We start from the raw sequence: 16333 nt of genomic DNA, 5'->3' as shown, positions 1-16333 counted from the left end.
GACATGTTTGTAAAATGTAGGGATGTTTTTGTTTTGCTGTGCTTACTAGATTATGTTACTTGTTACAGTATGTTTTTCCTTTTGGACTACTTTTGCACCTATTACATTTTTTTACAGGGAATAGAAGACCACAACCTTTTAGCAGGACATCTTGCCATGTTTACTAGTGATTTTAATCTGGCTCAGGATTTATATCTAGCATCCTCCTGTCCTATTGCTGCACTTGAGGTATTAATTTGAGATGTGTAAATTTTTCTCTGCTGTTTTTATCACCACCTTAATGTTGGAATATTTTACCTTCTGATAATTCTGCCCTTCTATGGTTTTGTTATTGCCATTGTGTGACTGATAGACATTCTTTTAGAATGGATGCCTCTGAAATTGTCTGAACCTTCCTAGAATACTAGCTCTGTATTTGTATTTAGAATAATATAAAGTTTGTATAAGAATTCAGAATTTAATATTTGCATTAGAAAACATTAGTGTTCTTTGTTAATAGATGCGAAAAGACTTGCAACACTGGGACACTGCACTTCAGCTGGCTAAGCGTTTGGCCCCAGACCAAATCCCTTTTATATCAAAGGAATATGCAATGCAGCTTGAGTTCACGTAAGTTCTCCTATAAAGCTGCAGTATGAGAATATTAAACCAGTACTCATGCTAACCAGAAGAACACAGAATTGATACGCTTCAGCTGACTGCATTGCTGAGAGAGGATTCTGTGAGGTCCTTCAGCTCTAGTATGAGGAAGAATAGTTTTGTAAGGAATATTTCATGCTAGAGGCATGTGTTAGCAAATAATACTTACTTTTGATTAATTTCAGTTTATCTGAGTACTTTGCAACTGGTAGGTCCACTATACAATAATATCATCTACTAAATAAATATTTTGTTGTAGGCAGGTGCTTGGAAAATAAAAATTATACTATTAACACTTCTTGCATTGGACAGAAGCCTTGCCTTTTGCTTGTCTTTCCTTAACTACCCAGTAGCCTTCATTTTCTTACATATTTTTAGGTAGAGGAGTGTCAAATTCCAAGGCTGCCAGCCCCTAAGAGGAGAAGGTATTAACCATTTGACATGATTTTAATGTCTGTTTTGTAGCTGATGCTTCCCAGGTGAAACCAGCTCTGTTTAATGTCTAATCCAAGTTGAAAACCACTTATCTATTAATAGAGTTTTTAGACAGATCCTTCCCCCTGGCAGTGCCCCTGGCACTGAAAGAGGACACTTGGTCACAGAAAGGAAGGGACGGAGGCAGTTGAAGCAGTGCAACCATCTGTAACTTGAGTTCTGAATGTACTTAAGGGGAAAAAATGCCCTTTGTTTTTATGTTGCAAAAATTCTGAATCATTTTAGGTGGTTCATTTCATTATCTTTCAGAAAAATGTGGAAGTAGATAGGAGAGTATTGAGGTGTATTGTGCAGTTAGATTCTTTGTCTGTCTTTCAAGGGACATTTATTGGTCTCAGTATAATGGAATTGAGATGGACTGCCTCCTTGACTAACAGCTTGATGAGGTGCACAGAAGTGCCGACATACAGTGTAACTGTCCATCTTCTGCATACTTCACATCCATGTATGGAGTCATTATATCTAAAGCAAGACAGAAACATGCATAATCTGTGTGGTAGGAAGGCAGCTATCTCCTCCTATTAAAAATACTCTTCCATATAACTTCCAATTTTCTTTTAGGGGTGATTATGTTAACGCTTTGGCACATTATGAGAAGGGAATCACTGGAAACAATAAGGTAATTCCTTTTTAGTGATGATAGCATTTGTACTATCATACTGCATATTAAGTTATCATGTTTCAGACTCATTTGAATTCAGATTTTTTTATTCAGCTCTAAATCTATATGACTGTTGCTTTTGGGAGAGTAGTCTTTGCACTTCTCTTATTTTTAATATACAGAACGATGCTTTCTGTAGGTAATAAAGCAGTATTACCATTGTATTAACATGGCATAACTAGTTTTAGACTGTTATACTATGAGCAATTTCACAATAGATGTGCAAATATCAGAGAGAATATTGCTAGGATTTTCATTATTATAGCAAAAGTCCTAATTATTCCTTCTGTTCTTTACTGAATTGTTATCTGTATAAAGACAAGCAAAGATGGTGTTAGAAAATAAACGTCATGTTCAGTAGATCCTCCCTTATTCTGGCATTATTTCCCCTCATATTTGCAAAATTAAATGATAATAGGGGAAATAGCAACATTTCCTGAAGTCAGGCCATTTGGCTTTATGAAATACCGGTGGCCTTACCACTTTTATTAAAAAATAAATAAAGGAAATAGTCTGCTTGTAATTTTTTTTTCTCTACTGTTGGATTTGGAGGAAAGAGGAGAGTAGTACTGAGCTGTCTGTAAAACAGATTCTTCTCATGTATGCTTGGTCTGGACAGATCTTGTAAGTAAAATTTAAAAAATTTAAAGACAAAGCTTAAGAAGAAAACTAAGCTGAGTTCCAAGTAAGTGTCAGCTGCAGCTGGGCAAGAATTTTGAGGCAAAAATTGATTTTATTAAGTCTGTATAATGTTTTGTTAATTTGTTTCAGTGCTTGGTTACTGTGGCTTTTGTGACCTGATATTTCTAACATATAATGTGCAGTTACTGCTTTCCATTTGGTTTCCAGCACCAGGAACATGATGAAGCTTGCCTCGCTGGAGTGGCTCAAATGTCCATTCGAATGGGAGATATCCGTCGAGGGGTAAACCAAGCCATCAAACATCCCAGCAGGTTACTAAAAAGAGACTGTGGCGCTATTCTGGAGAGTATGAAGGTATTCAAAAGAGTGAATAAAGCTAAGGCTGAATACGTGAATTCATTAGGCTATTTACTTATTTGTAATAATAATTTATAAATTATATTTTAATGATTTCCAATATTGTAGCAATTTTCAGAAGCTGCTCAGCTGTATGAGAAAGGGCAATATTATGACAAGGCGGCATCAGTATACATCCGGTGTAAAAACTGGTAAGTACAGTTTTCAGGGAAGTGTTACATTTCAGGGACTTGTTGTAGTGCTCTTCGGAAAGGAGTGGTTCTCTGAATAGCACAAATATCTCATTAATTATGTTTCATTGATTTTATTGTTCCCTCTCCCAAGCTTAACTAAGAACAGTGTTCTCTCAGAAGCTTGTTGTTTTATAGTTTTACTGTAAATGGGAGGTAGTTTTCCTTTTTTTTTTTTTTTTTTATATTTAAAGCTACCTGCAGTTTTGAGTACTTTGTGTGTGTGTGTATGTATGCACTGAATTTGGTAATTTTATTTGTGTAGTTACTGTTTAGTTCATTACATTTCTTCAGTTACCAAATACATAGCTGAGACTGAATATTCAGTTGGAAGTGATTCGAAGTTGTTCATTCAAGTGGAGTCTGTATCATGAGTAGTCAAAGTCATTGCCATTATGGTCAATACATTTTTAAAATGTTTTTAAGTGAATTTGATTATTTTCAAGTTTCCAGTGGGAAAGTACAATTTACTGAGAGATTTAAGGACTTAATTCTTGCCTAAGTACATTTTATGGACTTCTGATATTAAGAAAGGATTGGAGCCAAGATCAAAAAGACCTTTCCTTTTTCATATGAGTGCTCTAAAAATTAAGTTGGAATATTATGTTCATTTACTAAGGAAAATTTTATTCCGTCATAGACGTTTCAGTGGCATCAGAATGGACCAAGAGAACACGTCATTAAGTAGGGTGGCTTGCATATAATAATAGCCTTGATTTGGGAAGCGGGAGGTACAAGCTTTGCTTATGCCAGCAGAAGGAGGTTCAGTTTGGGGACTGTGCTGTCTTTTAGGCAGAGGGGTGAGATTTAAGGGCAGCCTCTTTGCAATCGCTCGTATCCTTTGTCTTGAAAGGCCCACTGCTTTGATTGCTGCCTTTTACAGACGATTTGTCTGTGTGCAACTCCTGAAGCTAGATTTATGGAAGGACTGACACAGTTATGTGATCTTCCACACTCTGCTGTAACGGATGTTGTTGCTTAGAGCATCTGGTTCTAATTGCCTGGGTTCTTCTGTACAACCTATGGCCTTAAGCACACAGTCATGGGACTAATCGCAACTGCACCTATACTGGTAGCCTTTTGTACTCTTCTGGACATTCCTTCAGGTTACAGTTTTAATACTGTGCTGCTTTTGCAGATTAATTAGAGAATACCGCAGGTAAAAATTGTTGGTCTGGCACTTTTTATGCTTGTACATCTCAAACTTTAAAAAGAAAAGATAACGTCCTCCTTTAAGCCTCTTTGTTCATGAAGCAGTCTATAATTTCCAGTTCTTACATCTACAAAGTACAGCTTTTTGAAAATATTGAAGTGCCTTCAAAGCTTACACATTATGTTCAGTTACTTTTTATTTAGCCTCCTTATCAGTGTTGATACAAATATGTCTATTTTACTGGAGAAAATTTGAAACCGGTTATCTTTTTAAAATAGCTATTATCTTATCTTTCTAGGGCAAAGGTGGGTGAGCTTCTTCCTCATGTTTCATCTCCAAAGATTCACCTACAATATGCAAAGGCCAAAGAGGCAGATGGCAGGTGTGTTGGCTTATCTTTTTTATAAAACATTATTATTGTTGTTATTGTTACTATTATACATTACTCTTTTTGTAAAAAAAACTAAAAGACCGACCTTAAATTTTGCATAGAATAGCCTTGTGAAAATGGATTCTGAAATATGTAAACTTAGGGTGTTGTGTAAAGATCTTAACATAATTATGGACCTACTAGTATCAATGATGTGTTTCTAAATTGATTGTTTTTCTGTCTAAGTATTAATCTCTTTCTAACAAAAATCATGAAAGGTTTTACACTGTTGCACCCAGTGCAGTATTACATTTAGCAGAGTACTGAAGTTCAGTTTGTTTTTAAAGACTCCTTAGCTGTGATTTTTGAAGGTCATTCAAAGGGGGAGTAATCATGACAGAAGATTTTTCATTCTAGAACCAAATTAATGTTACATCTTAATGGTTGCGCTTGCAAAATATTGAATAATGTGACATTATTGGCTGAAATGAAAGCCCAAAGTAGGTTGTATTTAATCACAGAATGTAGTTTCTGGTGGTCCTTGCTGATAAGTAAATGTGCTTCAGAATAATTTACCAAATAATTTACCAAAGCTAATTGTTTGCATTGATGAGACTAGAAAATACTGTTCATGTCAATTGCATAGTGTGAGAATGAGAAATTTCTTGGTCTTGTTTACAGAGCAGAAAGAAGTCTCATTTTTAAAACTGCACAACTAGTTATCGTATGTTTGGGTTTTATTATTCTCTCTCCCAAGCGATTTCATATGGAACTTATGAAACAGAAGATGTTTGCTGATAAAACAGATGAACCACTTTTAAGATATACCAAAAGGCAGAGTAGGTCAAAAGTAGTATTGTAGTAAATGTTTTTGTGTCGTCTCTGCCTTTCATTCTCCCAAGAGGAAATGAAATAGTGACAAAAAAATCTAGCAGATGCAAAACAATGCTATTATATGCAAACTGAAAGGAAGGTGTCACACAGTAACCTCTCAGAAATAAAATACTGTATGTTTCTTTCACACTGTATTGTAAAGAGTTATTTAAAGGTTAGAAAAACTCATGTGGAACCATTATTTTGCAGGTACAAGGAAGCTGTGCTAGCTTATGAACATGCAAAACAATGGGACAGTGTAATTCGACTATATTTGGATCACCTTAATAATCCTGAAAAGGCCGTTAACATTGTGAGAGAAACACAGTCTCTTGATGGAGCAAAGATGGTGGCCAGGTAGCAATCATATTGTGCACGTTTAAAATAACAGGTGAAAGAGGCCATACCTGTGGGAGGTTGGTGAGGCTTGCTAAACGTGTGAGACTCTGGTTGTTGGTACTCGGCCAGTGACCGTGTATCTCAGTTCACTGGTTTGACAGCTAAGTAGGTACTGATTTGGTTTTGGTGGGGTTTTTTTCTTTCTTTCTGATTAAAATTGTATTAGCCTGAAGTAATAAGTTTAGACAATAATAAAAGTTGCCATGCCCTATTATTTATACTAAGTTAAGTTTAGTAACCTATTTAAAATAATCAACATTTAAACCAGATTAGAAATATATCACATTTGTATGCCACAAAATATACTATATTCCTAAAATATTTGGTGTGTTCATTATGCTAATTATTACTAAGGTATTAATTTGTTCATTCTGATTAGATTCTTTCTGCAGCTGGGTGACTATGGTTCTGCCATCCAGTTCCTGGTCATGTCCAAGTGCAATAATGAAGCTTTCACATTAGCTCAACAACACAACAAGATGGAGATTTATGCTGATATCATCAGTGAGTATTCAAGGTTAATAGTTTGGGTGCAGTGTGTGTTGCTGTTCTTTTAATTGGTTTAGACCAAACTGAAATCGTAAAACAAGGGGGGTGAAGTTTTGTGTCCCAGCCTTTTCCATCTCCAGTCACCATGGACAGATCTGGCAATATGTGTCTCATGCAGGCCTACAAGCTACACTTTGCTTTTCAGCGTAGGTGTCTCCATTGGTCTTCAGTCTAGGTTGTTTTCAAATCTTGCCTGTCCTAGAGCTTCTTCTGTTTATCCACAGAGATAAAGCATTTGCCTAGACTATTTTCTTGTGTTTGTTGAGGAATCCCTTTCTTTGACCTTGATATGTGTAGTACTTACTGCTTTTGCATGACTCAGAGTTTTACTGGTACAGTTCTTGATTTTTATCCCATTTTTCTTTTTTCACGGTTCCAGCTATTTTCTTACATGTATGTGTCACTTGTCTTTCCTTTTTTCCTTTTTAAGGCCCTTTGTAGCCTCCTCTTGTCTCGGTGAGAGACAAAAAGGAGACCTTACTGAGAAGCTGGCTTCTACCTCGGGCCATCAAGTCAGTCAGTAGCCAGCTTGTCAGTTTACAGTACATTTTATATTTTTCACCATTCTTTGTGGAAATACTTCCACATATGTATCTACCAAAATATCTCATTTTTTCGATTAATCTCTTCCTTTAAAAAATATACTCTTGTTATTAATGGTATAAAAACCTGACAACAGCTAGCTTGGTGATGTACTGTTGCAGCTGCTTGGCAAGGTGGCCACTGTTGCTCTCTTGGTCTTTATGCTTTCTTCCTTCTCACCTCTCCAAAATAGAATGTCTCAAATTGTAATCTTAAGTGGGTGAAAAAAGGATTTAAAACTAACTTTGGAGTAGTGGCTGTCTTTGTTTTAAATGTGTGCAGTAAAATGGAGTCTCGGTTAGAAGACTAATTAGTATTCTCCGCCTGCCATGTGGTTACATTGGTCCTGATAGTCTTGTTCTGTGCCATACAGATATACTCGCGTATTCTTAAGCTGTGAAAATAATTCAGGTGATAATTTTATAAGCACTTGCTCTGTTTCACTGTTGCCAAGACATAATGGAAAAAATCATTAGTAGGTTGTAATTATGTCATTTTATTATGTCTGTTAAAAAAGCAGAAATCCCATTATGGTGCAAAACCTATGGAACAGATTATTTCACTGCATTATTAGTGCCTGATGTCTAACATTTAGTCTGATTCAATAGGAAAAAATGTGTAAGACATAATTTGACTGTAGCTGGCTTTGGTTTTCTTTGCATGTCAGTAGAAAAAAAAACAGGATTATGTTCCTTCAGTAGGGCCTTTATCTTACTTAGTAAGAATACTTTGCTATCATTGCTATCTATCTGTTGCAGGTTCTGAAAGTACTAGCAATGAAGATTATCAGAGCATTGCACTGTACTTCGAAGGAGAAAAGAAACATTTTCAGGCGGGAAAATTTTTCATGCTGTGTGGTCAGTATGGACGGGTCAGTACTTAAGACACTGACAGTTAAACATTCATAGAAACTATTCAAAATACAGTACTTCAAAATCAGGGGAGTTCGTAGTAGACTGTAGCTGCCTCAACCAATGACATACTGATATTTTTTAAAAGTGTAAAAAAAGTAGGTGAACTAGTTATATTTACAGTTATCCACGTTGTATCCTGTGAATTGCACGCTGCCATGCACATATCTTTTTCATAGCAGTAGAGGCTCCAGGTGGATCAACGATGTAGTGTTCTCACTGAATCTCTAAATGCCACGAACACAGTAGTAGAATTTATTTATCTTTTATTAGCTTGACCAATGAAGACTTGGTTGCTGACTATTGTAATATTGTAGCATGTTCTAACTTAAAGCTTTTTAAAAAAAAGTATGTTAATTGAAGTTTGTCAGTTGGCACACGTTTTGATCAGTTACAGATCAGTGAACCGATGCTTATTAAACGTTTGACTTCTGTATACTGAACACATACCAAAAAAATATTACTGAGTTTTACAAATTACAGCCATTGTAGGTGACCACTCCTTCAACTGGGGTGTAAGGAGGCAGATGTGTGTGTCCAATGGCACATTAATCACTAATTTCTTGTCACCATATTGCTGTGAACACCTGTCACAGTTAGGTGAAGGTGTACACTGGAATTTGGCAGACTCAACTTTTCTTTCTTGAAGGAGTATCTGTAAGAGCAGCTGCTACCTCTGTAGTGTATGTGGTTGTCCTTATGGCTGTAAAATACAGTCAAGATAAGCATTCAATGTGGCTCTTGTCTGTCAAAATGCAGAGGGAAATAACTTGATAAAAATTAGGAAACTGTTATTTCATGTGTCTCAGTTTTAACTTTTCTTCTATATCGTTTTAGGCCTTAAAGCACTTTATGAAAAGTCCAAACACAGAAGATAACTTGGCTATAGAAATGGCAATTGAAACAGTAAGCAACTTTGATAAAACAAAAAAAATTTTGTCTTCTCAAGAAGTTTACCTTCGGTATGATAACATTTTCATAGCATCAGTGAGTGTGTTCGGACAGATTGCAAATAGAAGGAAAACTTTAAATACGAGCTACCGCATGTCAAAGCAATGAATCTGGTTTGAACACACAGAACTAAAAAAAGCATGGTTTAAATCTGTCTAGTTTCAGCATTTTTATGGAAAGCCTCCATATTAGTATTCCTCCTTTCTTTTTCATATCATAATTGCTTCTGTCTTTATTTAATAGGTGGGACGGGCAAAAGATGAAGCCCTAACAAATCAGCTGATAGACTACCTTATGGGAGAGAGTGATGGCATGCCCAAGGTATTGTGTTTTTATCACTGCTATTGTGTCACGTTGCTGTGCTGCGAGGTCTTCTGAGCTTATTACGTCCTAAAATTTCGGTAGACACAGACTGTGTTCTAGCTTGATTTCATTAAGGAGCAAGACTTACGTGATCACTCTGTGAGTCACTCTCCCAGTAACTTCAGTTTCAGAAAGGTAAGAAAAGAAGTAACTATCTTGGATATAATCATCTTTCTCCAAGCTTTATGAAAGAAAGTAGCTGGACAGAGGAGATTGAAATTAACGCTCATACTGAGGGGAAGAGGCAAAACTTAGCTGTTAGTTCATGCCAGCTAGCCAGTTGGCTGTTGCCTTTCCCAGATGGGCGGTCAGCATGTGTGTTACTCGAGACTAGCTGCAGTGCTGTTCTCTTCTTGCAGCGTGGGGAGTTGGTCTGACTGTTCCAGTGGGAGAAAGTGAGGTGGTAAATAGGAGGTGAAGGACAAAACCCCAAAGGTGATCAGGCTACATTAGTTCCTGTATTGACAGATCAACATAAGACATAAAAAGCTGTAGACAGATTCTCAAAATTGCCAGCTCCCTGTTGATTTCTGAAGTTTTTAAAGACCATGTTTTCAAAATAAGCTTAGCCCGCCCAAAACAACTCAAAAATTTGCCACTGAGAACACTTCAGAATCGAACAGCTTCATGTGGATGTCCTTATGACAGTTAAACCTTATTTTTAAAAAATCGTCTTTCTTTTTGGATTTCTTATTATGTAGAAGTATTTGTTTTAAAGTTTGAACTGGTTAGTCAGAGTGAATTTAATCTGTGGGTTTAGGCTGTAGTTCTGTCAACTAAAACACCAGTTTGTTCTGTGTTAGAGAATAAAATTACAGATTTTATTTATGTTAGAAATTTTTTTTAAATAGGAGGCACATTTGAAGATTTTTGGTGACAGACCTTCCTAACATGGAAGTTTGATTAACAATAGGAGAACAAAATATTGTGGACACAGATTGTTTTGGTTTTACTCATCATTATCATAGAAAAATCTTCTTTGGATCCTTAGAACCATTAATTTTTTTCTTTTATACTCTTCAGGAGGTGCTTTGTTCTCTGTGCCATGAGGCTTCTTTTAATGTCATGTGACCAATTCATAAAATTTGGAAAAGACTGTTACCCTTTCTTCCGGGTTTCCTGATCCTTTGTTAAAAGCAAACTGTTCACTGGGTGCCATAAAGGCTTTTGGCAGACTGGTAGACTGACTTAGTCTTTTTCTGTCTTGTATATATGGGTGTGGGAGTTGGAAGATATTTGCTGACAGATTGTTGTGCATTGGTTGCCAGTGCCATAGGTTTGGTAATAGAAGAGGATCATTCACAAACTAAGCAGAACATAGATTGGATCTCTGTTATATATACACCGTACAAGAAGTAGATTTTGACCATATTCTGTTGATAATGATTTTTTTTTTTTTTCAGGACAGGTTAAAAATGTCCTCTGTAAATATGATGTTAGACATCAGAACAGCAGCATTTAAGGTTAAGATGGCAAACAGCTCTTTTGCAGAGTGACTGCTGGGGGCCTGTCTGGTTTGTCTGAGCTCAAGCTGTAGAAAAACAGACTTCACGGACCGTTTTTGGCTTCGATGTCTGTAGAGCTTATGGTACATTCAGTCATATTTCAGCTTCAGTTCATGGAACTGAGAGGCTGAGCCACTTCAAGTTAAAACTTGCCTGCTACAGCAGAGCTTGAATGTGACCTAAGTGGCGCTGCACCCATGGTTTTCTACTGTGAAAGCCAGACCTTGGGTGCAGATGTTGCAATCTGCAATTAATTCTTAGTCAAGGAATTTAAGGTCTCATACAATCTCACAGTGAATAGTCAGGTGCAAAATGATACGTATGGAAAAGTCAGTTTTGCCTTACTAAGGGGTGTAAGGTTTGGTAATGATGGAGGTGACATGGTCTTGGTGCAGTAACTTTATTTCACCTCTACCTAATACTACAGCTGTGGTTTATGATTCTGTTGGGAGATTAGAGATTCTGGCTCTTTCCTCTTGGTATGGTGCCTGGAGATTAAGGGTTTGATATTTTAGACTTCTAGGGACACTGGACAGTCGATGGCCCAGCCAACTTTGCTTTTATAAAATCAAAACAAAACTCCCAAACCCTCTGTCTCCTCATTATTTACTTCTTATTATTTACCTGTAATTTGAAATGTGAGCATTAATAAAATAATGAAAGAAGCAAAACATAGTGAAACAAATGAAATTCAACTGCAAGAGACCAGAAGAGAATGAAGGTGTTGGAGGCATTGGATGAAAAATCTGTGCAGCATCAGTGTAAGCCAAAGTATTTTCATATTTATGCTGAAAGCTGGATAAGACAGAAACTGTAGCATGCAGTCTTTTTTTCTGAGAGTAGCAGCCTAGCCATCTGGTTGAAAGAAATGCGTAGGACTGGGTAAGGGAAGTGAGCTACAGTACAATCTCCGTAGTGAAGAGGTTCTAAAGATTGTGAGAAATGCTTGGGAATTTTGTGAATGCCATAATTGCCATATTTAACATTGTTTTGAATGTCGATGTAGAGCTTGCTTTTCCTTGTTTAAAAGCTCTCTCTTCTTCTGAATGCTTTAATCCAATCTGCCATAGTCTCTCTCAGTGAGTAACAAAATTTTTTATCAAATCATACATGTATGTTTTTAAAATCTATTTAAGAAACAATTAATCTTTATTATGCTATGGAGACAGTGGTTTTAAAATTATGAAGCCAATGGGGTTGTTTATAGATAATAGCAGCTTTTTTGTGGTGGTATTTTTGTAAAGCTGAAAGTAAGAGTGAATTTAAAGTAGCCATGCAGCAGAAACTTGCTAATCCTTTCAAGCATTGATCTTCAAACCAGATCATTACTCACAGCAGCCTGATTGCTTGAAACCTTTTGGGGCCAACAATTTTGTGGCATTTTAATGAAGTACCATATTATCAAAATTATTATGCTTACCAAAATTTATTGTCTGACTAATTATGAACTATTTCTTAAATGTGTTACTATGTCAACTATTGTATTTGTTAACTTCAACACTAGAAGATTCTTAATTTGTCGTGTGTTGTTTTGTAACTTCTCAGGGAGTGTTAACTAGCAAGGTTCTGCTGTTTTCTGTGTGCATATTTACTAAGTGCATGCGTTTTAAAAAACAAAACTAAATTAAAATCATGGCTATCTAGTATTAGGTTCAGTTAGATCGCAATAATAAATTTTTCCAAAGACCTTAGGAAATGTGTTGTCAATTGAAAATTCCTTCCTGCACTTTTTGCTTTTAAAATGGCTGACTTTAAGAATATTCAAGTGAACATGAGACTATTTTTCTTAAACACCTTCAACTTTTATAATTTTTTTCTACATATGGCTGCCATGTAAGTAATTTAAATGTATTATTTAAGTAAAATATAATTAGGGACATGGCAAATACCATATAAGACCACACTGATCTGTGCTGGGACAGATTCCTCCTCCTGCTGCAGCCATTTGCTGCATTATGCATTACCATTTGTAATATTTTTTGGTTTACCTGACTCAAGGAATAGCAACTTTGCTTTTTAAGGCAGTTTACAGTGAATAAATAGCCACTAATACAGGTAGTTGCGGTTACTTTATTATCTAGATAACTGTTTCATTATTCTTAAATTACGGTTCTGATGATGTTCGACCTTTCAATCATGTGTTACTTAAAATTCTGCTCCATCATTAGTTGAAAACTAAGTACTTTGGGTCACTTAACGTTTTTCCTGATATTGTGCATTAAAAAGAATTTGACTTGCCTTTTTTATTTCTGTATGCCACTTCCTCTTGCTTTTATTTCTGTGATTTTTCTTCCTTTTTTTATCTGGCCTCTCAAGTAGGGAGTTAGTCTTTGTAGTCATCTTCTTTATAAGAAAATGTCTTTATCTTTCACATATCTGTTCCTTTGAATTTCTGCCTTTTTTGCTATGTGTTTGACATACAAAGCCCACGCAGTATTCCAGAGAACAGCACAACATTGATTAATATAATTCTTTTAGAAGACATTTTAATACTATTTTAACATAGAATACACATTGAAAATGTTTGGGTTTACTACTAATACTGCAGAATTTGTTTGTTTGGTTTTGTTGCTAAACTCTCCATAAAGCTACCGGTGTCTTTTTTTTTTTTTCTTTTTTCTTCCTGATTTGTATATTTCAGTTGGAACCATTATATACAATATTTCAGCTTAATTTAATCTTGACTTACTGGTTAAAAGATTATCATGTACAGGCTTTACTATTTATTGATCCCATTTTAGAAATCACTGCTAAAGATACAAAATAGTGACACTAGCCCAGTTGTTTTTTTTCACTTAATAGTTTCTTTTCATCATAAGCAAGGTAATTTTATTTTGTATTGTAGTTGTATTTTTAGGACTGACCTCTTTTGAGGATTTTCTCAGAATCCTTATGAAAGACCAGTTCTCTTCTCTCTTGATTTTTCTTTTTTTACCAGTCTGCTAGAAATTTGAATACACTTTACAAAAATTGAACTCATTTGCTATCTTCAATACTGCCATCTTTTTTTTCTTGAAGTTGTTTTTAAATTACTTCATGAATTCTCCTGCTGTTGGTTTGCCAGTTCATGGGTGAACTCTTTGCTACATTTGCCATTCTTGAGTCATGTAGGTATGTCAAAAGCACATAGTATTGCAAATCATAAATGTTATGCATTTTGTTATCTACTTGCCTGCTTTATTTTCAGGTTTTTAGCCATCTTGTATGTCTGCCGTCTGGTCCCAGAATAATACGCGTTTTAACGGCCAGATTTTGTCATCCTCGTCCATACTAAAAAATGTTTGCATCTAGATCCGTTAACATAATATAAACATTTCTAGCAAGATTCTGATGTCTAAAACGAATCCTTTGGGTTTTTTCTGACATCATAAATGCCTACATGTCTGAAGTTGTTGGGTTTCCACCTGTACAACTCTCTGTGTACCTAATGGTCTGCAGCTTTCTGCATCTGCACTGCCAGGGCTTGGCCAGCAACTGCCGCAGCTCAGGCAGCACCCTCAGCGCGGGGTGTGTGGCTGTGCTAACGGCCAAGCCTGGGTGAGTGTCGCGTAGCTAAAGCACGTGGATACAGAGCTCTTCAGAAAACAGGCCCCCTTGTCTGCTTTCGTTTGAAGAAGGTGGTGGTGGGATGAGCAAGTAAAGAAAGGGAATACAGCAGTATGTCTTCAGTTAGTATTAATTGCTTTTGTGTGATTTAATTAAGGATGCCAAGTACCTATTCCGCTTATACATGGCACTGAAGCAATACAGAGAAGCTGCCAGAACGGCTATAATAATAGCCAGGGAGGAGCAGTGTTCGGGTAAGTTTGTTTTCTCTGATGTGACAGCATCTCTGACACTACATCCTTGCAGTACTTAGGGCACTGTTACTTGCACAGGATTGTACTTAGAAAAGACATCTGGCAATGCTTTTAATTGTATTCAAGTTTACTTTTGAGTTAGAAGTAGACTTTGTGAAAAGGCTGGGACTCATACCTGTATATTAACTATTGGGAAAAAAGAAAATTGTGGAAAATATCTGCATTCCTTATTACATTCAAGTAAACAGTGATTAAGATTGCCTCCAAATTTACTTTTCTGTATATCACAGATCTTAGAATTTCAGTTCCTACATGCGGTTTCCTAATTGGGTACTGATCCTTTAGTCTTTGCACATTTTTTTTCAGCAGGAGGCGTGTACAGGAGATGATTTCTGTTGAAGGATCAGGCACCTGCTTGCTTAAGCCTTGTTTTCCCTTGTTAGAAGTAGCTGAAGTTAGAAACGGAAAGAGACAGGGCCAGAAGGAAAACAGCTATTGCCTCCATTATTTGCTCTTTTCTGTAGCCACGGCAGCAGCCCTGCCATGGCACTGCTTGCTTGTCATTTCAAGTAAGTTAAGAAAAATGTAGATAAAGGAAAAACAGCAGACTCGGGAGCAGCCCAGGCAAATTAACATTTATGGACTGTTCCTTAGCATTGGGCTAAGGAGCAGAAAATCTCTGAAACCCTTGGCCAGCATGATTTCCCAATTCATCACAGCGCTTTTTTTACATAAGCACAAACGCATTATGTGATGTGCTTATTATTATGTAAGCAGGAAATGTAAAGGCTCGAGGGTTTAAATATTTACTAGCTTCTCCAAATGTGAAAGCTTTATCTGAAATGCAGTATCCCATACTGCATTTCATATTCCTGAATAGTATAGGTATGTTCTGCAGCAGTCTGATAATAAGCACAGTATTTTTTCATTAAAATCGCCAATCTTGCAGTAGTTCTTTCCTCTGCAGAGGCAGAGTTTTAGATTGTACTCTTCTTCAGATTTCAGTGAGTTTGATTCTGAAGTTTATACCAATATAGCTTGTTCTTTCCTTAAAAATCCATTTTAAAAATAATAACTTAATTCATACTGTTTAGTATTTTCCTTTGGGTATGCCGTTTTAGGCGCAATTTTCCTTTAAGTTGTTTTTATGTAATCATTATTACATATGTAATATGTACTGATTGTATTATACTGAGAGTCAGTAATACAGCATGAAAAATTAATGTTGTTTTCCAGCAACTAATCCTGGAGTGGTATTTAGCTGCCTCACACTAATTCCACAGGTTGATTCAATTGTAGTGTATAACAGCTTGTAAAAAATTGCTCTACAGAGGAAAAATGTTTGCTGATAGAGAGAGAGGAAAAAAGTTTCCTGAAATAACTGACTCTGAAATTTCCCTTAAATGCCTCCAACTGCAGAGTATGACTTCTTTACGCTCCAATAATGAAAAAAAAACAACCAAACCAAACCCAAGCAAAACAAAGCAAGAACAAAGAACTAGCCAAGGGTGGACTAACTGTACTCGTTGTTTTTCAGCTACGCTGATAGTTTAATGAAATCCTGTGGATTCTGGACAATCCTTGATAGTGACCTTGAAGCAGTTTAACCTAGTGAATTAACATTCAAATTTTAATTCTCTCTCTGACAGGTTTTGGGTTTGTTTGGTTGCAGAGGCAAGGAGTTGCCAAAGCAAATGATGAAGTAAAAATATGTTAAATTAACATTTAAACAACAGCTTTTCAATAGCTGACATTGAAGAAAAAAGAGAAGTAACGTCTCTTGATGGTTTAAAAATACCTTTTCTCCCCTTTATTGTGGAAGCAATGTAGGATACAGCATCTTTCGTTTCTAA

At 36.2% G+C, this 16333-nt stretch overlaps 1 protein-coding gene across 2 annotated transcripts in view; it reads left to right on the top strand.

The window, feature by feature from the left end:
• Nucleotides 1–16333, top strand: part of WDR19 (WD repeat domain 19) — a 47107-nt gene that overhangs the window by 21790 nt on the left and 8984 nt on the right. For both annotated transcript variants that reach the window (XM_040587294.1, XM_040587285.1), the window contains exons 19-30: nt 118–228; nt 500–609; nt 1696–1753; nt 2645–2791; nt 2903–2985; nt 4476–4559; nt 5631–5777; nt 6199–6323; nt 7709–7821; nt 8699–8767; nt 9056–9133; nt 14384–14480. In XM_040587294.1, coding sequence (XP_040443228.1) covers nt 118–228; nt 500–609; nt 1696–1753; nt 2645–2791; nt 2903–2985; nt 4476–4559; nt 5631–5777; nt 6199–6323; nt 7709–7821; nt 8699–8767; nt 9056–9133; nt 14384–14480 — 1222 coding nt within the window. The remainder of the gene's footprint in view (nt 1–117; nt 229–499; nt 610–1695; nt 1754–2644; nt 2792–2902; nt 2986–4475; nt 4560–5630; nt 5778–6198; nt 6324–7708; nt 7822–8698; nt 8768–9055; nt 9134–14383; nt 14481–16333) is intronic.

Source organism: Falco naumanni, chromosome 1 (assembly GCF_017639655.2).
Source record: "Falco naumanni isolate bFalNau1 chromosome 1, bFalNau1.pat, whole genome shotgun sequence".
Lineage (NCBI taxonomy): Eukaryota > Metazoa > Chordata > Aves > Falconiformes > Falconidae > Falco > Falco naumanni.
The sequence above is the reverse complement of the archived record's forward strand: the minus strand, read 5'-3'. Positions and strand labels throughout refer to the sequence as shown.